Genomic DNA, 27,500 nt, shown 5'->3' with positions numbered 1-27,500 from the left:
GAGGAAAAGAAAAGGAGTGTTCCATGTCACTCGGACCCCTCCCCAGCTGCCTTGGGCCCAGATGCCCCCATATGTGGCGTTTACCAGAACCTGTCCCAGCTCAGATCCTGCCTAGACCCACCAGGTGCCCAAAATTCTCTGGGGAGGGCCAGGGAAGAGGCTGGGTGTCAAAGCAAACAGATCTTTATTTGCAGTCATCACTGGGGCCGTTTCTTGCTGCTTATTTGTCTGCTAGCCTGCTCTTCCAGCTGCATGGCCAGGCGCAAGGCCTTGATGACATCTGGAAGAAAGGGGTAGTGGTACATATGGGGTTAGTGAGAGTCTGAGGAGCCCCCATTCACTCAAGGCAGAGCTGCTATCACTTGCAGCTGCCCAAGAGCCAGCCGAGGCCACCATCGTCCACCTGCACCCCATCCAGCCATACCCACCTCGCAGGGCCGAGAAATGCTTGGCTTGCTGGGCCAGAGCAAATTCCGCTTTGTTCACAAAGGTCTCTAGGTCATAGTCCGGCTGCTCAGTCATCTCAGAGAGCTCAAGCCAATCTGGTCCTTGCTACAACACAGGGAGGACCTTGTCAGTTCAATAACCATTTAGCAAATCATTCCTGGGGTCCTAACAACTGCAATGCAGACAACTGAGCAATATGCCTTACCTCTGGTCCATGACCCACACCCTGCCTGTGCACCCTCTTCCCAAGGAAATCTTTAGCTTGAATTCACCCTCTTCCTACCCCAAGCTTCTTTTTTCTTTTTTTTGAGACCGAGTTTCACTCTTGTTGCCCAGGCTGGAGTGCAATGGTGCGATCTCGGATCACCACAACCTCCACTCCCCGAGTTTAAGGGATTCTCCTGCCTCAGCCTCCCAAGTAGCTGGGATTACAGGCATGTGCCACCATGCCCGGCTAATTTTGCATTTTTAGTAGAAACAGGGTTTCTCCATGTTGGCCAGGCTGGTCTCGAACTCCCGACCTTAGGTGATCCACCAGCCTCAGCCTCCCAAAGTGCTGGGATTACAGGACTGAGGAACCATTCCTGGCCTTCTACCCCAAGCTTATCCCCATCTCTTATATCAAACGAATAACATCATTGGTCCTGATGCCCAAGCTAGAAATTTGAGTGATTTTTATTTTTTTTGAGATGGAGTCTCACTTTGTCACCTAGGCTGGAGTGAAGTGGCGTGCAATCCTGGCTCACTGCAACTTCCGCCTCCCAAGTTTAAGCGATTCTCCTATCTCAGTCTCCTGACTAGCTGGGACTACAGGTGCACGCCACCACACCCAGCTAATTTTTTTTTTTTCTTTGAGACAGAGTCTTGCTCTGTCGCCAGGCTGGAATGCAGTGGCGCGATCTCGGCTCATTGCAACCTCCGCCTCCCGGGTTCAAGCGATTCCCCTGCCTCAGCCTCCCAAGTAGCTGGGACTACAGGTGCGTGCCACCACGCCTAGCTAATTTTATTTTTTAGTAGAGATGGGATTTCACCATGTTGGCCAGGATGGTCTTGATCTCCTGACCTTGTGATCCACCTGCCTCAGCCTCCCAAAGTGCTGGGATTACAGGCGTAAGCCACCATGCCCAGTCTGAGTGACTTTATTCTTTCACCCTACTTGTCACCAAATCCTCCCCAATTCTGCTCCCTAAATGGTTCTTTTTATTACAATTTTTGCTGCTCACACCACCTTTGGGATATTCATTTATTTTTATTTTTTGTAGAGATGGGGCCATGTTGCCCAGGCTGGTCTCGAACTCCTGGGCTCAAGTGATCTTCCTTCCTTGACCTCCCAAAGTGTTGAGATTACAGGCATGACCCACTGCACCTGGCCAAATGATTATTTTATTTTATTTTTGAGACAATCTTGCTCTATCGCCCAGGCCGGAGTGCAGTGGCACTATCTCGGCTCACTACAACCTTCGCCTCCCGGGCTCAAGTGATTCTTCTGCCTCAGCCTCCCAAGTAGCTGGGATTACAGGCACCTGCCACCACGCCTGGCTAATTTTTGTATTTTTAGTAGAGACGAGGTTTCACCATGTTGGCCAGGCTGGTCTCGAACACTTGACCTCAGGTGATTGCCTGCCTGATCACCTGATTCTTTTTAAATAATAAATATACAGCCAGGCGCAGTGGCTCACGCCTGTAATCCCAGCACTTTGGGAGGTCGAGGCGGGTGGATCACCTGAGGTTGGAGTTCGAGACTAGCCCGACCAACATGGAGAAACCCTGTCTCTACTAAAAATACAAAATTAGCTGGGCGTGGTGGCACATGCCTGTAACTCCAGTTACTTGGGAGACTGAGGCAGGAGAATTGTTTGAACCTGGGAGGCGGAGGTTGCGGTGAGCCGTGATCGTGCCATTGCATTCCACCCCCAACCCAAAAACAAGCAAACATAAAACAACCAGATAATAGGCTGAGCATGGTGGCTCACACTCGTAATCCCAGCACTTTGGGAGGCTGAGGCAGGCGGATCACTTGAAGTCAGGAGCTCAAGACCAGCCTGGCCAACATGATAAAACCCCATCTCTACTAAAAATACAAAAAATGGCCGGGCGCGGTGGCTCAAGCCTGTAATCCCAGCACTTTGGGAGGCCGAGACGGGCAGATCACGAGGTCAGGAGATCGAGACCATCCTGGCTAACACAGTGAAACCCCGTCTCTACTAAAAAATACAAAAAACTAGCCAGGTGAGGTGGCGGGCGCTTGTAGTCCCAGCTACTCGGGAGGCTGACGCAGGAGAATGGCGTGAACCCGAGAAGAGGAGCTTGCAGTGAGCTGAGATCCGGCCACTGCACTCCAGCCTGGGCGACAGAGCGAGACTCCGTCTCAAAAAAAAAAAAAAAAAGGAAAAATTAGACGGTTAGACGGGCATGGTGGCAAGCACCTGTAATCCCAGGTACTCAGGAGGCTGAGGCAGGAGAATTGCTTGAACCCAGGAGGCGGAGGCTGCAGTGAGCCAAGATTGCACCACTAAACTCCAGTCTGGGTGACAGAGTGAGATTCTCTTAAAAACAAAAACATATATAGAGAGAGAGTACATATTTTGGGGGGTACCTTTTAAGATTTTGATGCTTGTATATCTAAATGGTTCGTGAATCTCATGCCCTCATTCCAATCCCATGAACACGGACACAGCTTGGTCTAGGCACTAGTTTCTCTCTTTTTTTTTTTTTCCCCCGAGATGGAGTCTTGCTCTGTCACCCAGGCTAGAGTGCAGTGGTGCGATCTCGGCTCACTGCAACCTTCGCCTCCCGGGTTCAAGTAATTCTCCTGCCTCAGCCTCCCAAGCAGCTGGGATTACAGGCACCCGCCACCACACTTGGCTAGTTTTTTGTATTTTTAGTAGACATGGGGTTTCGCCATGTTGGCCGGGCTGGTCTCAAACTCCTGACCTCATGATCCACCTGCCTCGGCCTCCCAAGGTGTTGGGATTACAAGCATGAGCCACCGTGTCTGGCTGGCACTAGTTTTTCTTGAACGCTTTCCAACAATCTCCTAACTGCCTCTACTTTTGCTTTTCCCAAGCTCCCAAACCAGGCTCCACATGGTGACCATATGATATATCTAAAGCTCTGACATGCCCATGTCACCACTCTGCTTAACACCCTCCAAAGGCTTCCACTGTCCTCATGATGCAGTCCAGGCCTGTGACCATCTAGAAGGCTCTTTAGCATCAGATCCCTGCTGACCTGTCCACAGCCTTAATTACCCTCCATCACCTCTTCATTCCTTTTGCTTTGACCACAGTGAGCCTCTCATTCATCCTGAAAGTGCCATGTGCTTACAAAACTCTGTACCCCTGTGCACTCCAGGAAGGGGAGGACAGGCCTGAGCACTTACTCTTCACAGTCCCTCCTCAGTTACACCTGCCCCAAGTTCTTCCTTCCTGCTCTGCAATCCTCTGAGCGCCCCACCATTAGGATGTAAATTCCTGCCTCCCGGTCACTTCCTCTTCCACAGTAGGGATTACAGTAGCAGGGGCACCTACCACTTACTAAACCCTGGCCACACACTGGGTACTGTGCTGATGCTTTATAAGCATATTATGGAACCCTCAAATACAACCATCCTACCTTGACCATTTCAGAGATGCAAAAACTGAGGCCCAGTGAGGCTAAATGACTTTCATAAGGAAATCAGCTTGTTAATGGAAGAGATAGGATTGATCTCAAGTCACACCCTTAGGGCCTATTACCTATACTTCATGTTTTTTGGCCCTTGGATCCAGCACAAGAGTTGCAACATTCACCAAAAAAACAAGAGAAGATCCCTGCATATGGATCACCCTTCAAATCCTCTATCAGGAGCATGGAGGAGAGACTGGCTCTGGTTAGTGTGATGTCAGAAAGCCTACGTGTGCCAACCTGCAGAAGGGGTTGTGATAATTAGAAGAACAGCTGGGTTAATAGGCAAAGCATTAAAGAGTGCTGGTGTAGAGGGCTGCTTCTTGCTACCCCAATGTGAACACCTGTGGGAACAAGACCCAGGTCATGTTCTGGGAATGGTACGGAACACACTGAGGGCCGTGATGCATCCAGTTCTCTGGCCAGGGCCAGCTGCCTACCTGTATGATCTCCTTGAGCTCTTCCACAGCCCTCTCCTCCAGCTCCCTGATCTGAGTCATGGCTTCGTTAAAGCTGGACATCTGGGAAGACAGTTCCTCCTCTTCCTTGGATAACTGAGAGGGCCAAAAAGAAAGGCAATTGTGTGATCAGTTGCCACCTCAGCAGGCCACACTTCTGTCTTGCTTGGCCCCATCCTGGTCCTTACATTGCCTGGAATCAGCGCCCCGTTAGAGCAGGCTTCCATCTCTTCTGTTTCCATTTGAATCAACTGCTCTCCACTGGGCCCACTGTGGGGGCTCAGCTCCTTGACCCTGAGGAAACAAGGAGGTCTCAGATCCCCACAGCAGCCCCCTTGGTACTCACCACAGGAGCGCGGTACCACCCAGGCTTCGAGGCTTGAGGCTCCAAGGGAATGGAATGGCAACCTTGCCTTCAGCCAGGAGAGAGTCAACTAAAGCTGGACTGGAAAAGCCCCTCACCTTGCTGACTCCCCAGCAGGGCCCAGAGAGGACTGGGACAGACCTAGCTTTATGGCTGAACTCCCAAGTCCCAGGTTCAGAGTCACAGAGGAGTATACAGTAGGCCCCGAGGCCCCAGAGCCTCCTCCCCTCTCATCACTGCCCTTCCCTTGCCAGTCCTGTTCCCCATCCCACCTAGCTGTAGGTACTAGTACCTGTCTGCATATCTCAGTGTGTTTAAAGTATATTCACAGGAGCTTATGCCCGGTGAGATCGTGGCAATCTGCAAAAGAGGGATGGGTGATTAAAGGCTGAGAGGCACAGTGAGGATGCTAGATAGCCTGCCCCCGAGGGGCCTCCACTCGGAGTTTCTTCAAGCTTCGGAGACGCACATGGTATTGATGGGAGGACTCATTTAGCACTGTGCTGTGCTAGGCCACTTGCCCCATGGGCATTGCAAATTAAGATGCCTCAGACTTTGGTTTCCTACTTTCAAAGACACATCTAATTATCTTTCGCTTCATTATTCCTTTACTGAGACAGTCTTGCTACCGAGGTCCTATCTTTTCTTTTTTTTTTTTTGAGACGGAGTCTCACTCTGTTGCCTAGACAAGAGTGCAGTGGTGCGATCTTGGCTCACTGCAAGCTCCGCCTTCCAGGTTCATGCCATTCTCCTGCCTCAGCCTCCTGAGTAGCTGGGACTACAGGTGCCCGCCACCACACCCGGCTAATTTTTGTATTTTTTAGTAGAGATGGGGTTTCACCACATGAGCCAGGATGGCCTCAATCTCCTGACCTTGTGATCCGCCCGCCTCCGCCTCCCAAAGTGCTGGGATTACAGGCGTGAGCCACCGCGCCCAGCCCAAGGTCCTATCTTAAAGCTCTGTGGCTTCTGCTGGAAACTTCAGTTCCCTTAGGCCAAGGGACAATGCCTTAGGTACAGGGTTTAGAGCTTAGTCAGAAAATTCTACCTTCCTTATGAAAAAGGCCCCTACCCAAAGGGTAGGGGAGAATATTCTCTTGAGGGGAAGGATGGCAGATCTCACATACAAGGGCTTGGGGATAAAACAGGGAAGAGGAAGTCATTCAAGAACACAGCTTTATGATCCAGGCTATTTCTATTTTCTAGGCTGGGAGCCAATGAACCTGAGGGAAGCCATGGAAGAAACAAGGACTTCCCTTTCCTGCTGACCCAAAGGCCCATCTTCTGAATTCTGGAACCCCTTTTTCATCCGGTAATGGAGGAATGACCTCTCCCAAAGCAAGAGCTGCATCTACACATCTTAAAGGGGATAGATCCCTTCCTCCCCGCTTCGTTAGGCCACAAGGAGGCTGGTGCATTAAAGCAGGATCTGGAAGCTCAGTCACAGTAGAGCCTGGAAACGCAGGCAGCTGGCAGTGCTGAGCTTCCCGCCCAGGGACAGGACTAAGTGTCTCTGTGGAACGCAACTCTGTCTCCTCTTGCACCATCACCTTCAAAGTGACCCTACTCACCATGCAAGTCCTAGAGTTCTCCCCAATGAAGGAGTCCCTCAGCACCTGTGTCAGCTTGCTCTCACGGAACGGGGTGTGAGCCTTGTTCTGTCCCAGGGCCCTGATGCACTCCTGTGGGGGCAGCAGGAACAATTGAGGTCCCTTCTTTCCTTGCACTGACCCCTCCCCATCCCTTCCCAGCAGCTCTCCTGGCCAACCAGCTCTAGCTGCCCCACTACCTTCAGGGCTAAGAGACTCTTGTTGATTTCTGCGCCCTCCATGCGGGTCTGCCGGTCAGCACTGGAAGTGTCTGCACCTCGCTCATTCCCTGCCAGATCTACCAAAGAGAACTTGCCATGCATTCTCCCTTTAGCTCGAAGAAGAATCTGGAAGCAGGCGTGGGAGCGGGAGGAATTGGAGTTGGCAAATGTCTGCCCAGAGGTTCTGTGGTAAAGAAAGGTTATGAGATTCTGTGGTCACCAGCCCCCAAGGCACCCAAGTCCACAGACGTTCTCTAGGAAGGGAAGGACACAGATTAGGAGGCGAAGAAATCCTGTGTCTTCCTGTCCCAGGCTTCCATCTTGCCCTCCCTGGGTAGCAATTCTCCCTCCAGCTCTGGACCTAATACATTTTCCTGGCAGCCAAATTAGTACTGGATTCTGGACTAGGGAATCCAGTCCTTTGCCAGACCTGGAGCCCTAGAAGGACATGGGGAAGGATAAATTGCCTCTGCTACAAAGGGCCCACAAGGAAGGGGGAAGCTGTCATGAACCACCTGCCACCCAGGGCACCCGAGGGACCCTGTAGAGGGCAGCCCCCTCCCTGGGCCTCCATAGCTGCCTAGCGCTCCACTGTACCAATATTCACAGCCCTAGTGGAAAAGTGCTCCCCTACTTCTGTGCAGAGGGGGTATGAACCCATTACTTCCAGCCCAGAACAGACCCAGAGCTCCTGACTTCCACCACAAAGGGAGGGAAGAGCAAAGAGGAACCCAGAGAAGCCAGGAAGCATGACTTTGGTGACTTGCTGACTTTTTAAAAAGTTTTTTGAGAGTCTCGCTCTGCCATGCAGACTGGAGTGCAGTGGTGCGATCATAACTCCTGGCCTGAAGTGATCCTCTTGCCTCGTTTTCCCAAACTGCTGAGATCATAGGTGTGAGCCACTGTACCCGACCTGACTTGGTTCTGATTAGCCTCTGGCCCTGGGGTCATATGTCTTTTTTTTTTTTTTTTTTTTTTTTAGGCGGAGTGTGGCTCTAGCCTAGGCTGGAGTGCAGTGGCTGGGATCTCAGCTCACTGCAAGCTCCGCCTCGGAGTTCAAGCCATTCTCCTGCCTCCCAGCCTCCCTAGTAGCTGGGACTACAGGTGCCCGCCCGCCCCTCCACCCGGCTAGTTTTTGTATTTTTTAGTAGAGCGGGGGTTTCCCGTGTGTTAGCCAGAGATGGTCTCGATCTCTGACCACCAAATGATCAGCCGTTTTGGCCTCCCAAAGTGCTGGGATACAGGATTGAGCCACCGCGCCCGGCCCTCATATGTTATAGAGACCCTATAAAGCAGAGGCCTTCACAGCCCTTACCAAACTGGGCAAAGCAGCACTCTGTGTAAACAGAAATGTGCTCAGAGTTAGACTTTACTCATGAACTAGACATGAGAAGGTCGCTCCTTCCCCCGCACCAGGACTCTGACCTGCAGGCGCTGCCCATGTCGATCATCTTAATGACGTCATCAGCAGAGTTAACCAGGTGCTCCTGCAGCCCCACCACTTGCACCTGTTGCTTGCCGTCCTCCAACACGCGCAGCTTGGCCTTCTTGTTGAGCAGGTCAAACAGCTGTGCCAGGCAGGGGGAATGAGGCTAAGGCCACTGGGCACCAGGCACCCTACCCGACTGCTCCCTCCTACAGAGCCTGCCCAGCTCAGACAAGAGCCAGCAGCAGGAAAGGCAGAGAACATTGAGATGATGGATGTCAGCCTAGCAGAGGGCAATATACTTGGGATCTGAGCCAAACTGCCTCAGTTTACTGTGACTCTGGTATCTTACTAGCTGTGTGAGCCTGGGCAAGTTAATAACCACTCTAGCCTTGCATCTCATCTGTAAAGCCGAGACAGATGGCACTTAGAATAGCACATGGCTCCTAATATCTTATTCTTATTATTTTGAGACGGAGTTTAGCTCTTGTTGCCCAGGCAGGAATGCAATGGCGCAAGCTCTGCCTCCTGGGTTCAAGCGATTCTCCTGCCTCAGCTTCCTGAGTAGCTGGGATTACAGGTGCCCACAACCATGCCCAGCTGATTTGTTGTGTGTTTTTAGTAGAGATGGGGTTTCACTATGTTAGCCAGGCTGGTCTCGAACTCCTGACCTCAGGTGACTTGCCTGCCACAGCCTCCCAAAGTGCTGGGATTATAGGCCTGAGTCACCACACCCAGTCCCTAATATCTTATTAATGATAAATATTAGCTATTTTTATTATCTAGATCCCACTCTAGGGAAAGCAACTCTGTAGAAGCACACAGTGCATACAGAGAGGGGTGGAAAGAGATGTATGGGGGTGCGGGAAGGGAAAGAATGAATATGGGACTGAATGTGCACAATCAGCAAAGAAGGGATGAAGGAAATAGGCTGAGGGAGGTCAGGACACACACAGGCAAACCTGGCACCTGAGAGGGGGCCCTGAGGAGTATTCTTGCCATATTTGTTGAACTTAGGTGCCATCTCACCATCAGATGAAACCCCCTACACGTGCATGCCAGGGCAGAGTGGCCCATCAGTGGCTTGACAGCTAACAGGTTTTTGGCTTCAACTTCTAGCCAACTTCAAGGTTTTAAAATGTGCTGGGTCCCAACAGTGTAAACAAGGGGCTTCCCACCAGCTACCTTCCCATTGTAGATCTCGAAGAATGTCACATAGACTTCCAAGCCCAATTTCCGGTAGCAGGGTTGATTCTTCAGGAGGAAGACGTCCCGGGCTGAGGGAGAGAACCTTGCTAAGCAAACAACATGCCTTTTGGTGCCCAACCCTGAAGCAGCAGTACACAGTACTTACAGGCCATGGCGTAAATCCCTTTGGATGCATTCTGGGCTTTCCCAGAGAGGTCTCCGCCCATAGTCTGCAAAGGGAAGGGGTAGATGACCATGGAAAACGGCCGTTGGCCTAGGGCAGAGCACTACTGGCCCATCACCACAGTGGGCCACAACAAAGCCAGAAGGCTGGACCTAAAGCCCCTCCCTGTGTCTGACATGGCAAGGCCATCTGGTGATGGGGCATCTGCAACAAGGGGCCTTTCTTAAGAAACTCATGGTCTCCTTTTATAGGGAGCCAGGGATGCACAATGGAAAGGCTCTTTCCCTGCCAGGCCTCAATACTCACATGTGTCTGCTACTCCTCTGTCTGGCCATATGCAAAACAAGTTGCTTTTCCACCTTCTGCTAAAGATTGTCTGTACCTGAAAATTCAAGGGGCCTTTCTTAAGAAACTCATGGTCTCCTTTTATAGGGAGCCAGGGATGCACAATGGAAAGGCTCTTTCCCTGCCAGGCCTCAATACTCACATGTGTCTTGCCACTTCCTGTCTGGCCATATGCAAAACAAGTTGCTTTTCCACCTTCAAAGATTGTCTGTACCAGTGGCCTTGCTGTGAACCTAGAAGAGGAGTAGAGTATTTGTATCTGTTCCCAACATGTGCTTCTTGGAACATGTCCTGCCACCCTTCCACTGCAGAGTTCTCAGGGTCGATTCCTCCTTCTAAGAATAGCACTCCTCTCTTGCCTCAGTGATCCCACCTGACCCCAACCCCACTTACAAATCTAAATACTCTTAGCAAACTGGCAGTGGGATGGGGGTTGGGGGATCCCTGGGCTGACTATCCAGGAGCAAGCTGATGGCCCATACTCTAAGTCATCCAACCTTTCCTCTGACCCTGGAGACACAGGATGAAAGCCTAAGCTCAGCATCCAACTTCCAGCAGAAGAGACACTACTGGCTGGGCATGGTGGCTCACGCCTGTAATCCCAGAACTTTGGGAGGCTGAAGTGTGTGGATCACCTGAGCTCAGGAGTTTGAGACCAGCCTGACCAACATGGTGAAACTGTCTGTACTAAAAATACAAAAAATTAGCCAGGTGTGGTGGCGCATGCCTGTAATCCCAGCTGCTTGGGAGGCTGGGGCAGGAGAATTGCTTAAACCCGGGAGGCGGGGGTTGCAGTGAGCTGAGATCTCACCACTGCACTCCAGCCTGGGTGACAGACTGACTGAGACCCCGTCTCAAAAAATAAATAAATAAAAATAAAATAAAATAAATATCCCTATGAGGGTACTGGGTGCTGTATTAGAAAGGGCAGATCCGGGGCCGGGCGCAGTGGCTCACACCTTTAATCGCAGCACTTTGGGAGGCCAAGGCGAACAGATCACCTGAGGTCAGGAGTTCAAGACCAGCCTGACCAACAGGGCGAAACCCTGTCTTTACTAAAAACACAAAATTAGCCAGGTGTGATGGTGGGCACCTGTAATCTCAGCTACTCAGGAGGCTGAGGCAGGAGAATTGCTGGAACCTGGGAGGCGGAGGTTGCAGTGAGCTGAGATTGTGCCCCTGCACTCTAGTCTGGGCAACAAGAGTGAAATTCTGTCTCAAAAAAAAAAAAAAAAAGCAGCAGAGCAGATCCCAGTGGACAATAAGATGGCTGCATAAGGCACAGGAAGAACCCCTGGAGCCTGGCCAGCCCTGCCTCAGCGCATAATGGGTAATACCTCATTATCCAGGATCCACTCAAGGATGGGCCACTAAGCTGCCAAAGGGTATGACCCAAAGAAAACACAGAAGCGAGGAAGAGCCTCAGAATTCAGCATGTCTGTAAGTAGTGTTACCACCATGTCCCACAACAAAAATGGAAGGGCACAAGGAGGGAAAAATAGATGCAAGGGACTAACCTGTAGACAACTTCATTTGAAGCTGTTTCATCAAATGCAAAGTCAAAGCAGAATGCTTGGTTCTCCAAATACTTTGTTAAGTCCACTTTCAACTTGGGTTCATGTACCAAGAGGAGACACTTGCTAGGAATGGAAATCACATCAATTTCCTTCTTGGCCAATTCTGCAGAAGGAGAGTATTTCAGGGGGTGCTCCCTGGAAACAGAAGGCCCCTTAATCAGTCTGAAGCCTCTTCCTGACTGAACAGGACTTACCTTGCTTATTCAGTGGGCGTTTCCTAACACAGACACATATTCTGTGCTCTTCGATCTGCAAGTGAATGAGAGGAGGCAACCAACAGCAAAGGGTCAGAGCAATTTCAAAAGCAAGCTTGTCCAGAACTTCCACCCCTTCCAATCCCATGTCTGGCCCAGTCAGAGGACAAGGTCTAACACTAGGACCCCTGCATCCTCCATTAGATACTCCAGAGCACAAGATGAGAGCACTGGATTTTGTTCCCATTTTTCTCACTCTGCTGTCTACAGGAGTTTCAGCACTACTTTCATGATTCTTACTAATGCAGGAATCTAGCCAACCTATGGTAGTGGGAGTGGAACCCAGTTTATAAAGATCAGACCCCTCCCATGTGGGCCTCACTAGCTTCAGCCCACCAAAGGATATTAAAAAATAACCTCGGCTGGACATATTGGCTCACGCCTGTAATTCCAGAACTTTGGGAGGCCAAAGTGGGCAGATCATGAGGTCAGGAGTTCGAAACCAGCCTGGCCAACATGGTGAAACCCCATCTCTACTAAAAATACAAAAATTAGCTGGACTTGGTGGCACATGCCTGTAATCCCAGCTAATGGGGAGGCTGAGGCAGGAGAATTGCTTGAACCCGGGAGGCAGAGGCTGCAGTGAGCCAAGATCCAGCCTGGGCGACAGAGTGAGACTCCGTCTCAAAAAATAAAATAAAATAGCCTCTGCCAGGCACGGTGGCTTACACCTGTAATCCCAGCACTTTGGGAAGTCGAGGCGGGCAGATCGCTTGAACCCAGAAGTTCGAGATTGGCCTGGGCAACGTGGTGAAACCCCCGTCTGCCAAAAATACAAAAAATCAGCAGGGTGCGGTGGAATGCATCTGTGGTCCCAGCTACCCGGGAGGCTGAGGTAGGGAGGATCACTCAAGCCCAGGGAAGTGGAGGTTGCAGTGATCCAAGATCGCACCACTGCACTCCAGCCTGCGTGACAGAGACCCCATCTCAAAAAAATAAAATAAAACGCTCAAAGGTGAGTAAAGATTCCTGCATGCCCTCATTCCTGTAAAGAGAAGTTTTCCTTCCCTCAATTGTACACTTATTCAAGAAAGAGAAGTTCTTTAGATGTACTTACAGGATCAGTCATAGTAAGTGGATGACATTCCAAAGTAGCCCGAAATTCTTTAATCATTCGGGCAAATTCCCAGTTTGGAAAACTACTGTCATACTCCTGGTTTGAGACGGGAGTGAAAAAGGGCAGACTGTTAAGATGTAAGTGCTCTCAGACCCCTATGCGGCAGCAGCAATAGCTCTTTGCTCACCACCCTTCACAGTTGTCAAAGTCCCCGCCCTGGCTGTAGGTTGAGAAGCCAGGTACAAAGCACTGGGGAAGAGACTGGCAGAGGGGCCTAAGCATACACCAAAGCATGCTAGAAACTGGGACTAGGGCCAGTTCCACATTCTGGGAGGCACAGCAGCAGACTGGGCTACCTAGAAGCAATGAACCCAAATAAGGGGACTGTACTGCAGTCCCTGCCCTCCAAATGCGTACAACTCAGGGGAGGGTGGGAGAAAGCAGACCAATTATGCCCTGCAGCCCCTCTGGCCATCCTGCCATGTGAGCATGTGGCTTGCTTACTAGACAATCAGCATGAAATATTCCTCATCTAAGGACCTTCAGAAACATTTCTGAATTACTTGTTCTCTGAATCCTGATAAACCAGTTATTTCCTGGATATCAGAATTGGAGCCTCAGAGGCCAGATGCAATGGCTTATGCCTACAATCCCAGCACTTTAGAAGGCCAAGAGTTCCACACCAGCCTGGGCAAAATAGCGAAACTCTGTCTCTACTAAAAATACAAAAAAGTAGCTGGCACACGCCTGTAATCCCAGCTACTTGGGAGGCTGAGGCACAAGAATCACTTGAACTCAGAGGTGGAGATTGCAGTGAGCAGAGATCACACCACTGCAGTCCAGCCTGGGCAACAGAGCAAGACTCTGTCTCAAAAAAAAAAAAAAAGAATTGGGGCCTCAAGAACTGGAGCCTCAGAAATGCTGGGGCCCAACTGTATCTCGGCTGTGTGTAGGGTTTCGGTTAAGGACACCTGTCCAAAAACCCTTGCCCTAGCCTCCCAAGAAAGGTACCTGAGCTCGTTTCATTCTCATTTCAGAGTTCTGGGCCTTCTTCTCTTCTCGCTTGTTCTTCATTTTTTCCACTTCCTTCACAATACATGATTTCCTCCGAACTACAAAAACATTAAAAAAAAAAAAAGGAAGCCCACTCTGTTACCAGTCTAAGCCAGCCTGCTCTTTTCTGGCTATTTACTGAGTACTGGGCCTTTCCCAGGGAGAGGCCTTCTCTAGATCCTTACTCTTAAATCACTATATGCAAAAAGAAGTAATAGATGTGACTCTCGGGATGGACAAGTCCACAAAGTAGTGGCCTGGCCAGTGTGAAGTCAAATAGTGGTAACTGTACTCCAGTTCTAACCCAAACTTTCCCTAAGCATCTTGGCTACTTTCTCAACAACCACAGAGGTGAGACAGTTCTTGTTTGTTTGTTTTTTTTTTTGAGACGGAGTCTTTCTCTGTCACGTAGGCTGGAGTGCAGTGGCCGGATCTCAGCTCACTGCAAGCTCCGCCTCCTGGGTTTACGCCATTCTCTTGCCTCAGCCTCCCGAGTAGCTGGGACTACAGGGGCCCGCCACCTCGCCCAGCTAGTTTTTTGTATTTTTTAGTAGAGACAGGGTTTCACTGTGTTAGCCAGGATGGTCTCGATCTCCTGACCTCGTGATCCGCCCATCTCGGCCTCCCAAAGTGCTGGGATTACAGGCTTGAGCCACCACGCCCGGCCAGACAGTTCTTGTTTTGTCTTGATAATGAAAGACTGATTCCATGGCCAAAGGAAAACATGCCCCCATGTGACAAACAGGGCTTGAACTCAGGTGCCAAGGTAAGCCAGGTTTAGGACGGGATGTTAACTATCTGTGCCTCACTGGAAACAGAACAGCAGACAGCTCAGTGTGTCTACCTGAGTTCACAGGGTTTGCAGAAGAGCTGCCTCGGATGGAATGGACTTGTTCTTCCACCTCCTCGCTGACCATCTTCAATGGTATTTCAGCCACTGCAGGGCAGGAAGGCCTAGGGTGGGCAGCTGTAGGGGAACAAGAGTCACTGGAGAAGCAGGCAGGTATACCACAGGCATCTCACCTGAGCCCATGGCCCTGGTTATGGGCCGGGAGAGTGACCTGCGTGCTCAGCAAGGCTCTTACAGTATGTGCAGAGCTTGTACTTTTCCCTTCACCTCAGCCCACACTCTCACCCTGACCACGTTTTCTGCAAGGGCTGGCTCCTAGGGTCAAAATATCTTAAAGGGTATGTGAAAAGTTTAGTATGGGCTTTGACATGAAGGGAAAAGCCTCTGAGGACATGAACTCTTTAGGCTTCACCCAAGCATGAGTTCTCAGGTCAGGCCAGGTCTGGTCTTAGGGAGAAAAGCCAGGCCTTTCTGACTTCTCCCAAGCCTCAGGAACCCAGGTGGTTAACAGGAGCAAAGACTGAAAAGCTAGGGTGATGGGGAACTGGGGAAACAACTAACCAGATTGATTCAATACAGAAAGGTCCAATCCACAACACCTCATTACTTCCCATACTTGGTCATGACCCATTCATTTACTTTCATCCTATTAGAGCTGAATTTGATATATGTAAAGTGTAATGGTTGTGTGTCTTACAAAATTTGCATCTACTTTATATAATCTATTAAAGACTGACAAACAATTCACATTAAAAATTTTTGTTTATATTTACTAATTTTCCACACCTCATCTGACTCACTTAAAAAATTTTAAAATTGTGCGAACCCGGGAGGCAGAGCTTGCAGTGAGCCGAGATCACGCCACTGCCACTGCATTCCAGCCTGGGCAACAGAGAGTCCGTCTCAAAAAAAAAAAAAAAAAATTTTAAATTTAATTTATATAGGCTGGGCGCGGTGGCTCGCTCACACCTGTAATCCCAGCTGGGAGGCCGAGGTGGGTGTCTCACGAGGTCAGGAGATCGAGACCATCCTGGCTAACACTGTGAAACCCCGTCTCTACTAAAAAAATACAGAAAAATTAGCCGGGCATGGTGGTGGGTGCCTGTAGTCCCAGCTACTCAGGAGGCTGAAGCAGGAGAATGGCATGAACCCGGGAGGCGGAGCTCACAGTAAGCCAAGATCGCGCCACTGCACTCCAGCCTGGGTGACAGAGCAAGACTCCATCTCAAAAAAAAAAAAAAAAAAAAAAATTCAATTTATATAAAGTACAAAAAAGGGCCGGGCGCAGTGGCTTATGCCTGTAATCCCAGCACTTTGCGAGGCTGCGGCGGGCAGATCATGAGGTCAGGAGTTTGAGATCAGCCTGGCCAATGTGATGAAACCCTGTCTCTACTAAAAATACAAAAATTAGCTGGGTGTGGTGGTGTGCACCTGTAGTCCTAGCTAGTCGGGAGGCTGAGCCAAGATAATCACTTGAACCTGGGAGGCAGAGGTTGCAGTGAGCCGAGATCAAGCCATAGCGCTCCAGCCTGGGTGATGGAGCGAGACTCTGTCTCAAAAAAAAAAAAAAGTATAAAAAGAGGGCCAGGTGCGGTAGCTCACACCTGTAATCCCAGAACTTTGGGAGGCCAAGGCAGGCGGATCACATGAGGTCGGGTGTTTGAGACCAGCCTGACCAACATGGAGAAATCCCGTCTCTACTAAAAAGACAAAATTAGCCGGGCATGGTGGCACATGCCTGTAATCCCAGCTACTTGGGAGGCTGAGGCAGGAGAATCGCTGGAACCCAGGAGGCGGAGATTGAGGTGAGCCAAGATTGAGTATTGCACTCCAGCCTGGACAACAAGAGCAAAACTCCATCTCAAAAGAAAAACAAAGTACAAAAAGAAGGCTGAGCACGGTGGCTCACGCCTGTAATCGCAGCACTTTAGGAGGCCAAGGTGGGCGGATCACTTGAGGCCAGGAGTTCGAGACCAGCCTGGCCAAAATGGCAATACCCCATCTCTACTAGAAATACAAAAATTAGCCGGGCATAGTGGCACATGCCTGTAATCCCAGCTACTCAGGAGGCTGAGGCGGGAGAATTGGTTGAACCTAGGAGGCGGAAGTTGTGGTAAGCCAAGATCATGCCATTGCACTCCAGCCTGGGTGACAGAGTGAGACTCCGTCTCAATAAATAAATAAAAAAATACAGAAAGAAAAAAAGCTAATTAATGCTATTAGAAGTCAGGATTATAGGTACCCTTGAGGGGATTAGGAGCTGGAAATGTGCCCAACAGGGACTTTTGAAGTTCTGGTAATGCTCTGATCATATTAGTTACGAGTGAGTTCTGTTTATGAAAATTCACTGAACTCAATGCTATGTGTACTTAGACCTTAGACTCCTCAACTATGTCAGAGGGCTTCTGCCCAGTCTTTCACTGCTTGTGAAAGACTGATTCCATGGCCACAGGAAAACATGCCCGCATGTGAGAAACAAGGCTTGCACTCAGGTGCTTTGAAGTACTGGTAATGCTCTGATCATGTTAGATACATAAGTGTGTTCAGTTTACGAAAATTCACAGAACTATGTACTCAATGCTATGTGTACATGTCTGTGTGTATGTGTGTGTAATGTTTCAATTAAGTTTTTTAAAAAAGAGATGATTTCCAAATAAGCAAGCCGTGTTGGTAGGGAAGGAGCAGACCAGTTCTGAAGCTGGGGGAATGGATGAATCTCAGGATATTCTAGCACAGGGACCAAGCAATGTGCTTCAGGGCCTCAAACATGGCAGGTGCGGGGCACTTTCGTTACTCACAAGGAACTGAAAACTGCTTGCGGGTGTTTGCAGCTGCAGGAAGCTCCACCTCCATGTCATTCTCCTGAGCAGTGACGCGAAGCTCTGAGACAGTGGACATGCGAGTGGAGCGAGTTCGAAGACCTGGAGAACCGAGAGCAGTAGCCAGTCAGTGCTGCATGATCTGGAGGGTGGTCAGGGGCAAACCTCCAAGTTTTGTACAAGGTGAAATTGGTCCCAGCCACCAGGAAAGGGGCTCACCAACTTCCCATATTCCTTAGAAAGGAAAAATTAGACCAAGTACCAGTACCCCCAAATTGTGCAAATTTTGTCCACATTGTGCAAATCCAGGAGCTCCTGAGGGCAAGGACATCTCCCACAAAGAGCATCTGTCTTGAGTAAGTACAGGGACCTATAGCTATCTTGAAAACATTTCTGGAGAGAGAGAGACCTAATCTAAGTCCTTGAGAAAAAGTATTATTATTACTATTTTATTTATTTTTTTTTTTTGAGGAGTTTCGCTCTTGTTGCCCAGGCTGGAGTACAGTGGTACAATCTCGGCTCACTGCAACCTCTGCCTCCCGGGTTCAAGCAATTCCCCTGCCTCAGCCTCCCGAGTAGCTGGGACTACAGGCGTGTGCCACCACACCCAGCTAATTTTTGTATTTTTTTTTTTTTAGTAGAGATGGGGTTTCACCATGTTGGTCAGGATGGTCTTTATCTCTTGACCTTGTGATCCACCTGCCTCAGCCTCCCAAAGTGCTGGGATTACAGGCGTGAACCACCGCGCCCAGCCCATCTTTTTCTTGAGACAGAGTCTCACACTGTCAGCCAGGCTGGAGTGCAGTGGTGCAATCTTGGCTCACTGCAACCTCTGCCAAAACCAACTTCTACCGAGTTTCTGAGTATTGTAAGTTCAAGCTGATGGCTATATATAATCCATATCTTGAATTTTTACAATCTTCCTGTTTCCCTAATGATTTTATTTTATTTTTTATAATAAGATTGGGTCTTGCTATGTTGCCCAGGCTGGTCTCAAACTCCTAGGTTCAAGCCATCTTCCTGCCTCAACCTCCCAAAGCACTGGGCTTACAGGTGTGAGCCATTACATCTAGCCCCAAATGATCTGTAATTTTTTTTTTTAAGACCAAGTCTCACTCTGTCGCCCAGGCTGGAGTACAGTAGCACGATCTCCACTCACTGCAACCTCCACCCCCTGGGCTCAAACAATTCTCTTGCCTCAGCTTCCTGAGTAGCTGGGATTACAGGTGCCCGTCACCACGCCTGGCTAATTTTTGTATTTTTAGGAGAGACAGGGGTTTCACCATGTTGGCCAGGCTGGTCTCAAACTCCTGACCTCAGGTGATCCACCCACCTAGGCCTCCTAAAGTGCTGGGATTACAGGCATGAGCCACCGCTCAGGACCTTAAAGACTTTTTTTTTTAATTAAAATGAGCTGTGTAGCTGGGCATGGTGGTGTGTGCCTGTAGTCCCAGCACTTTGGGAGGCTGAGGCAGGAGGATTGCTTGAAGCTAGGAGTTCAAGACCAGCTTAGGCAACAAAGTGAGACTCCATCCTAAAAAAAAAAAAAAAAAAGCTATTGGCTGGGCATGGTGGCTCACGCCTGCAATCCTGGCACTTTGGGAGGCTGAAGCAGGAGGATCCCTTGAGGCCAGGAGTTTGAGACCAGCCCAGGCAACATAGTGAGACCTTGTCTCTACGAAAAAAAAAAAAAAAATTAGCCAGGTGTGATGAGGCACACCTGTAGTCCCAGCTACATGGGAGGCTGAGGTGGGAGGATTGCCTGAGCCCAGGAGTTCAAGGCTACAGTGAGCTACGATCATATCATGGTATTCCAGCATGGACAACCAAGTGAGACCCTGCCTTTGAAAAATAAAAAACAAAAAGCTGTGGCAATATCCTTTGAGGACATGAACATGGAATGGGACTGCTGCGAGTCCCAACTCTCCTGCATTCCCTTGTGGTACACCCAGCAAGAAAGGGCCAGCACCACAACAGTCAGGCCCAAGCTTGCAATGGCACCACCCTCCACCCAGGGCCCCCAGAATCTGAAGCCCCAGTATTCTGGGAGTCCCTGAGGTAGCTGGATCCTTTTGCGGCAATGATGACCCCTAGACCTGGAGAGCTGTGCAGGTCATCAGCCTTCAAGGTACAACTGGCTTTAAGCTGGATCTTTTGGGAAGCTTACCCCCTAGAGTCACAGTCTATCATGTCGTCAAAGTAGGTTTTCACAGACTACTTCTGCAGAGAGAGCCCAACCTCCTAGACCACGAGGCAATGCTGTTATTCTCTCCAGCCCCAGCCATCCCTCTCTATAGTGCCACCAACTGTACTTCTAAACAACCCACAGACCTAGTGTCTCCCTTTTTCAAAGCCTCTTTCCAGGGCATACTGTTCCCCTGAGGGAAGAAAACAGGCCTACCAATGGCTGATTTCCACTCTTCTTAGCATCAGGCTCTGGATTATACAGAAAAGGTTTCCAGGCCAGGCAGCAAATTTCCTAAATGCACCAGGTCTCTTAAAGGTTGGCCTGATAGCTGTAGGTTGGATTCTTCCTCATAGAGAAAGAAGCTTGGAACATAGGCAGGACTCAGCCCACATAGAAACCACCTGCAAAAGAGGAGCTTCCACAACTCTGAGTCCTAGAAACATAATTCCTGACACAAATTCCATGACAGTAAGCTAGTAGAAATCCACTTACTTTCTTTTGGAGCAGGAATTTTGGAGTTGACGGATCTCCGTTTTTGTTTCTGAAAAACAAATCAAATTGTCACAATATATGGCTCTTATCAATTCTCAAGGGCCTATCCTGGGCCCATGTATTATGCTAAAATGCCAGACAATCAATCAGCAAAGAGCCAATAAGCAAAGTGAATCCTCTGGGGCACTGGCTGCAGCCAGATGACAGGCACCTACCTGGATTGTTACATTTTCCTGCAGGGGCAGATTGTCCTTTGGATGTAAGGGAAGAAGCTGTAAGAGTTCTGGGTTTATTGCAGCCACATCATCAAAATCAATCTGCAAGGAGCAAGTAAAAGTTTCAATGAAACAACATTGTTCAATCCAAATACATTTCTTTTTTCTTTTCTTTTTTTCTGAGAGAGTCTCGCTCTGTCACCCAGGCTGGAGGGCAGTGGCGTGATTTCGGTTCAACGCAACCTCCGCCTCCTGGGTCCAAGCAATTCTCCTGCCTCAACCTCCCGAGTAGCTGGGACTATAGGCGTGTGCCACCAAGCCCAGATAATTTTTGTAGTTTTAGTAGAGACCAGGTTTCACCATGTTGGCCAGGATGGTCTCAACCTCCTGGCCTCAGGTGATCTCACCTTGGCCTTCTAAAGTGCTGGGATTACAGGTGTGAGACACTGTGCCTGGTCCCCCCAGGCTGAGGTGGGAGAATCGCTGGAATCCAGGAGGTGGAGGTTGCATTGAGTTGAGATTATGCCACTGCCCTCCAGCCTGGGCGACAGAGTGAGACTCTGTCTCAAAAAAACACAAAAACATTTAAAAAAAAAAAAAAAAAAAAAAGTCGATAGGGCTACCCCTAAATTCAAACTTTACCAGCTTTAAGTTCCACTAAGTATGAATAGCTATAAAACAAATAGTTACTCCTTAATAATGGTTTACCATCTAGATGGATATGGGTTTCTGATTTCCAAGCCAATGGTAGACGTCAGTGATGAGAATAAGGTGAAGAGGAGGGCAGACAGGCAGGCAAACTGTTGGGTACTCCACAGCAGATCTAGGCCACTTGGCTCCCCTGCTGTTTTGCTGGGCAGTGAGGTCCTGCTGGGCACAGCCCCCTAAGCACCTCTTGCTGGCTGACACGGAGGAGGAAACAAGTTCTAACTGTCTGGTGAGAGTCCAATGGAGGCCCTTTAGGATCTTATGGGCAGGGGCAAGTTCCCGACAGCTGCTACCTAACCCTAAGACTACCTACATTTTCTTCTGGGCCCAGAAACTTCTTCCCCAGTTATGGCTTCCTGCCCATGCCTTACCTATTTCCTGTTGATGCCTGCAATGAGGTCACAATTCTAAGTTTACATCATCAGAGTCCTGCAATCCTCCAGGAACAACTCAAACTTCACCAGGATAACTTTACAACAGGTTCAGACATATCAAATTTGTCCCAACTTGTTATTTGTATTTTAAAATGTGACAGAGCTGAAGCATGTACTCCAAGGTGAGGACTTTACTGCCTAGATACGAAACCTGCAGTTATTAGCTGCCTATTCAAGCATTTGTTAGGCACCACGAAGACAGCAGCCTGCAAGGGGAAAGTAGTCAAAGATGCATTACGACATATGTAGGCCGGGCACAGTGGCTCACGCCTGTAATCCCAGCACTTTTGGAGGCGGAGGCGGGCAGATCACCTGAGGTTGGGAGTTCGAAACCAGCCTCACCAACATGGAAAAACCCCGTCTCTACTAAAATTACAAAATTAGCCGGTGTGGCGCACGCCTGTAATCCCAGCTACTCAGGAGGCTGAGACAGAAAAATCGCTTGAACCCGGGAGGCGGAGGCTGCAGTGAGCCATGATAGAGCCATTGCACTCCAGAGCAACAAGAGCAAAACTAAAAAAAAAAAAAAAAAAAAAAAAAAAAAGGGATAGAATCACTAAATGCAAAAGCTGGCAAGCACTTCAGTAATCACACTTCTATCCACATTTCTGGGACAGCCACAGACTATTGGTACACACCTCCCCCATTTCCAACCCCTAAACTACAGAGAGCATAAACAACAAGGAAAATCAGTTTTTTGTTTTCTTGTTTTTTGAAACAGAGTTTCACTCTTAGCACCCATGCTGGAATGCAGTGGCATGATCTCAGCTCACTGCAACCTCCACCTCCCGGGTTCAAGTGATTATCCTGCCTCAGCCTCCCCAGTAGCTGGGATTATAGGCACGCAGCACTATGCCCAGCTAATTTTGTATTTTTAGTAGAGACGGGATTTCACCACGTTGGCCAGGCTGGTCTTGCGCTCCTGACCTCAGGTGATCCATCCGACTCAGCCTCCCAAAGTGCTGGGATTACAGGCGTGAATCACTGTGTCCAGCTTTTTTTAGACGGAATCTCACTCTGTTACCCAGGCTGCTGGAGTGCAATGGCGCGATCTCAGCTTGCTGCAACCTCCACCTCCCGGGTTCAAGCGATTCTTCTGCCTCAGCCTCCTGAGTAGCTGGGACTACAGGTGCCTACCACCATGCCCGGCTAATTTTTTGGATTTTTAGTAGAGACGCGGTTTCACCGTATTGGCCAGGCTGGTCTTGAATTCCTGACCTCGTGATCCGCCCGCCTCAGCCTCCCAAAGTGCTGGGATTACAGGCATGAACCACTGCACCCCGCAAAAAACAGAGTTTTAAGCCTTGCTCTGACAATCAGCTGGTTCTCATGTTGATAATTCAGGGTGAACATCCCAGGAGAAAGGAATAAGCATGTAAGAGCAGCAGGGAATTAGGCACAGTCACAGAGCAGTAAACCACCTCATTTGCCAGGGGATAGGATATGTGGAAGAAGAGTGTGTGGTACAAAGAAAAAGGGTGATTGGAATCAGAGCTCAAGCCAGGCGCGGTGGCTCACGCCTGTAATCCCAGCACTTTAGGAGGCCAAGACGGCCAGATCACTTTAGGTCAGGAGTTTGAGACCAGCCTGGTTAACATGGTGAAACCCTGTCTCTACTAAAAATACAAAAATTAGATGGGTGTGGTGGCAGGTGCCTGTAATCCCAGCTTCTTGGGAGACTAAGGCAGGAGAATCGCTTGAACCTGGGGGATGGAGGTTGTAGTGAGCCAAGATTGGCTCACTGAGGAGATCGTGCCACTGCACTCCAGCCTGGTGACAGAGTGAGACTTCGTCTCAAAAGAAAAAATATCAGAGCTTGAAAAGGCCTGAATGCACCATTAAGAAGTTTGGATCTTATTCCAAAAGCAGTATTTGATCTGAGGTAAGACAAGGGATATATTTCTGAACAAACAACAAAAACAAAAAACGAATCACAAAGGACTGATAATAGCTGGCTGAAAGGAATTTTAGGAACCTCTTGATTCTTTAGCGGCAGATAATGGAAAGTATTCAATCCTTTTATTTCTCAAATATACCACCTAAATATCTCTACTATACGTACTATGCTAAGCAAGCTTTTTACATGTTTTATCTTTTTTACTTATATTTTTTTTAGACAGGGTCTCACTCTGTCACGCAGGCTGGAGTGTTGTGCCTCACTGTAGCCTTGAACTCCTGGGCTCAAGCAATCCTCCTGCCTTAGCCTCTGGAGTAGCTGGGACCACAGGCGCAAGCCACTATGACTAGCTAATTGTTTTTTATTTTTAGTAGAGATGAGGTCTTGCTGTATTTGCCCAGGCTGGGCTCAAACTCTTGGCTTCAAGAGGTCCCCCTGCCTCAGCCTCCCAAAGTGCTGAGATTATAGGTACTGTGCCCAGCTACATGTATTATTTTATTACGCTCCATGGAAGAGGGTCCAAGAGTCTGTCTCCTTCACCTCTGTATCCCTAGCACCCCGTAAGTGTCTAGCATTTTGGAAGCAGTCCAAAATATCTGCTGAGTAAATCCTCACAACAACCCTGTGAGGTAGACATTATCATCATCCTCACTTTATAGATGAGGAAACCAAACTTCGAAGAGGGGCAGAAACATGCCCGAGAACACAAAGCAGTGGCAGAGCCAGACTAGAATCCAGGTTTTCATACTCCTAGCCCAGTGACCTTTTCACTACACCACAATGCCGCTAGAACAGAAGTGTCTTAGTCACAGTGCTCTCCTCAAAATCCCCACTGCCTACAGAAGAAAACCTAACCAGCTCAGTGCCAGACACGAAGACCTTTGTCTCCTTTTTCAGCTGTTTTGCTGCTGCCAAGCATCCTGGGCCCTGCACTGCTTGTGGCCAGCTTCTTCATGGTCCCTGTGTGTGCCATCTTGCTGCTTCGGCTAAGCCTTCACACTCCACTCTCCAAGCCCAGCCCATTCTCAGAAAGTTTCCACCTCTGAGCTGCTCTAGCAATGCTCATCTGGGCCATTCATCACAAGTTGCTTTTTGTTATTTGGTGATTCAGAAACGTATTTTTGTCTCCTCAGCCAGGTTATTGATTTCATTCACCTAACTGATATCACAGGTAGTGTTCATGCAGAACCTAGCTTGGGCAAGCAAAGTTTTCTAAAACGTAAAATTTTGTGCAGTTTGCTTTTTCTTTTTTTTCGAGACGGAGTTTCACTCTGTTGCCCAGGCTGGAATGCAGTGGCGTGATCTCAGCTCACTGCAACCTCTGCTTCCCGAGTTCAAGTGATTCTCCTGCCCCAGCCTCCCAAGTAGCTGGGATTACAGCCCTGTGCCACCAGGCCCAGCTAATTTTTGTATTTTTAGTAGACATGGGGGTTTCACTATGTTGGCCAGGCTGGTCTCAAACTCCTGATCTCAAGTGATCTGCCTACCTCGGCCTCCCAAAGTGCTGGGATTACAGGTGTGAGCCACCATACCAGGCTACAGTTTGCAGTTTGCTTTCTACAGACATACCAGAAAACGATTGATTGCTTCAATCTGACTAAATAAAATCCCAATGCATCTGGAAGGGGACCATTCTTTTTTTTGACAAGTCCTTATTCTGTCGCCCAGGAGGCTGGAGAGCAGTGGCACAATTTCAGCTCACTGAAACCTGTGCTTTCCCAGACTCAAGCAATTCTCCAGCCTCAGCCTCCAGAGTAGCTGGGACCACAGGCATGCACCACCATGCCCGGCTAATGTTTTTTTGTATTTTTTGTAGAAATGCGGTTTTGCCATGTTGCCCAGCCTGGTCTTGAACTCCTCAGCTCAAAGCGATCTGCCCGCCTCGACCTCCCAAAGTGCTGGGATTATAGATGTGAGCCACTGTGCCCAGCCAAGACCAATTATTTTTTTTGAGGAAAGGTCTCACTCCGTCATCCAGGTCAGAGTGCAGTGGCTCGATCATGGTTCACTGCAGCCTCAACCTCCCAGGCTAAATCGATCCTCCCACCTCAGCTTTCCGAGTAGCTGGAACCACAGACACAAGCAACCACACCCTGCTAATTTTTTATTTTTTGTAGAGACAAGGTCTCAACATTTTTCCCAGGCTGGTTTCGAACTCCTGGGCTCAAGCAATCCTCCAGATGAGGCCTCTCAAAGTGCCGGGATTAGAGGCAAGAGCCACCGCACCCAGCCAATTTTTTTTTTTTTTTTTGAGTCAGATTCTCACTCTGTCGCCCAGGCTGGAGTGCAGTGGCACAGTTTCGGCTCACTGCAACCTCCACCTCCTGGGTTCAAGCAATTCTCCTGCCTCAGCCTCCTGAATAGCTGGGATTACAGGCTAGCACCACCATGACCGGCTAATTTTTGTATTTTCAGTAGAGACAGGTTTCGCCATGTTGGCCAGGATGGTCTCGAACCCCTGACCTCAGATGATCCACTCGCCTCAGCCTCCCAAAGTGCTAGGATTACAGGCGTGAGTGAAAAGAGCACAGCATCAGAAACTAGGCTCTCACAGATTCCACTTCTGCACAGATCCTTTATGTAGGAAGGCATTAAATGTGGTAGAGGAATTCTCATAGAACCTACCTCTTTGCCCTTTGTGGCACCTCCTTCTGCCCATTCCACTGAAACACAGGATTTCTCCAAGTTCACAGTCCTTACATTGGCACTGTGAATTAAACCTATAAAGTATGAAAAAACCAGAGTTACCCTCTCTTTCCTGAGAGCTTCACTTTTAGGATTCCACAGAGATTCCCAAAGTGGAGTTAACCTGAAGGAGCAGGCGGCTGCCTTTAAAAAACAAACAAACAAACAAACAAACAAAACTAAGAGAAATAAATCTCCTGGGCTTCACCTTTAGAATATCCACAGTGAGGTGGGCAGGGGACAGGTTTTTAAATTGAGCTGCATGGGATAAGGATTCACCCCTACTCAAAAGAGAGCCTACAAAAAAAAAGAGAGCGGGAGCCTACAGAAGAGAACACACAAAAGTATGTTTGAGCAGAGGATTCCTTAAAGCCCTTAGATGAACTTTTCCTCAACATAGCATTAAGGATCTGGCCCTCTTGGGGTTTTCCTAACTCACTTCTGGCGGTCATATCTGTCCATTTCCCTAATGACACGGGTATTAGACGTGCCAGAAGTGCGGTAGCTGCTTAAGCAAAAGAGAGAACGACTACAAGCTGCTCAAGAGCAGGGATCTTGTCTGTCCCGTTAACCCTAAGTCCCAGTGCCTGACATACTGCAACTGTGCAATATTATTCCAGAGTAGAGGGGCCAGGAGACCGAGGTCCCCGTAAGAGCAGGGCATTTTCCGGGGAGAATTTTGGAAGGGAAGTGAATTTAGAAGCCCCAACTTCCCTGGGTCTACCAGCCTTGGAGAAGGTTCGCCCACTCCCGGGGGACAGCGAAAGGGACCCACGTCCAGCGCAGACTCTCACCCGTGTAGGGAAGAATGACTGCCAGTGCAGAGACCAGGAGTTAGTGCGTGTGAAAAGGAGGGAGGGAGAGAAAGAGAGTGAGAGCCCATTTGTGTGTCTGGGGAGAGGCAGTAATTTCCGTCGTCTCACCGCTCACGAGTCCCCTTGACCTAGGGACCCCGCTCCTCACCATTACTGCGTTGGATCTTGATGGCGAGACCGGGAAACAGGCGGGCCTGAAGCGACGAGTCCATGGCCATTCGGAGGGTCAGCAAGGAAAAGAAACGCGCAATGCCAGGAAACCTCAATTCCGCTAACCCTAGGAAGTCTTAACGCCGCGTAAACCGCCGCAGTTTAAATCCCGCGCGCAAGCGTCCTTAAAACGTCATCCCGCTGTCCCCGCCCTCGCTTCCGCCGGTCAGCGGCGCCCTGCGGAGCCTTGGGGGATACGCAGTTCCGAACCGTCTTCCGACGCCCGGCACCGCCCATGCGTCTGGCCACACCCCCGAGCGCTGTGCCTCCTGGGAACTTTGGCGCTCCGCGGGGTCTGGGGCTCCCGCTTCCTGGTATTGTGTTTGGTCATCTAGTACAGCCGGGTTCCCGAAAACTG

General features: G+C 49.4%; 1 protein-coding gene across 2 annotated transcripts; it reads right to left on the bottom strand.

Moving 5' to 3' along the window:
• Positions 1-167: 167 nt before the first annotated feature.
• On the bottom strand, positions 168-27,261 carry KIF2C (kinesin family member 2C). 2 transcript variants are annotated; one of them, XM_031667939.1, is made up of 21 exons: positions 27,081-27,261; positions 26,058-26,152; positions 20,394-20,495; positions 20,179-20,227; positions 17,478-17,600; positions 14,674-14,796; positions 13,788-13,888; positions 12,777-12,872; positions 11,660-11,714; positions 11,406-11,568; positions 10,031-10,121; positions 9,526-9,589; positions 9,357-9,448; positions 8,171-8,313; positions 6,725-6,929; positions 6,507-6,617; positions 5,228-5,295; positions 4,760-4,865; positions 4,554-4,667; positions 429-552; positions 168-280 (listed from the first exon to the last, which is right to left on the bottom strand). In XM_031667939.1, the coding sequence occupies exons 1-21, from the start codon at positions 27,148-27,150 to the stop codon at positions 198-200; spliced, it is 2,178 nt and encodes a 725-aa protein (XP_031523799.1). In that variant the 5' UTR covers positions 27,151-27,261; the 3' UTR covers positions 168-197. The 2 variants fall into 2 exon arrangements, with proteins under 2 accessions (XP_031523799.1, XP_031523802.1); XM_031667942.1 differs by lacking the exons at positions 26,058-26,152; positions 27,081-27,261 and adding an exon at positions 21,102-21,504.
• Between the last annotated feature and the right edge of the window lie 239 nt (positions 27,262-27,500).

This window comes from Papio anubis, chromosome 1 (assembly GCF_008728515.1).
Source record: "Papio anubis isolate 15944 chromosome 1, Panubis1.0, whole genome shotgun sequence".
NCBI classification, from domain to species: Eukaryota; Metazoa; Chordata; class Mammalia; order Primates; family Cercopithecidae; genus Papio; species Papio anubis.
The sequence above is the reverse complement of the archived record's forward strand: the minus strand, read 5'-3'. Positions and strand labels throughout refer to the sequence as shown.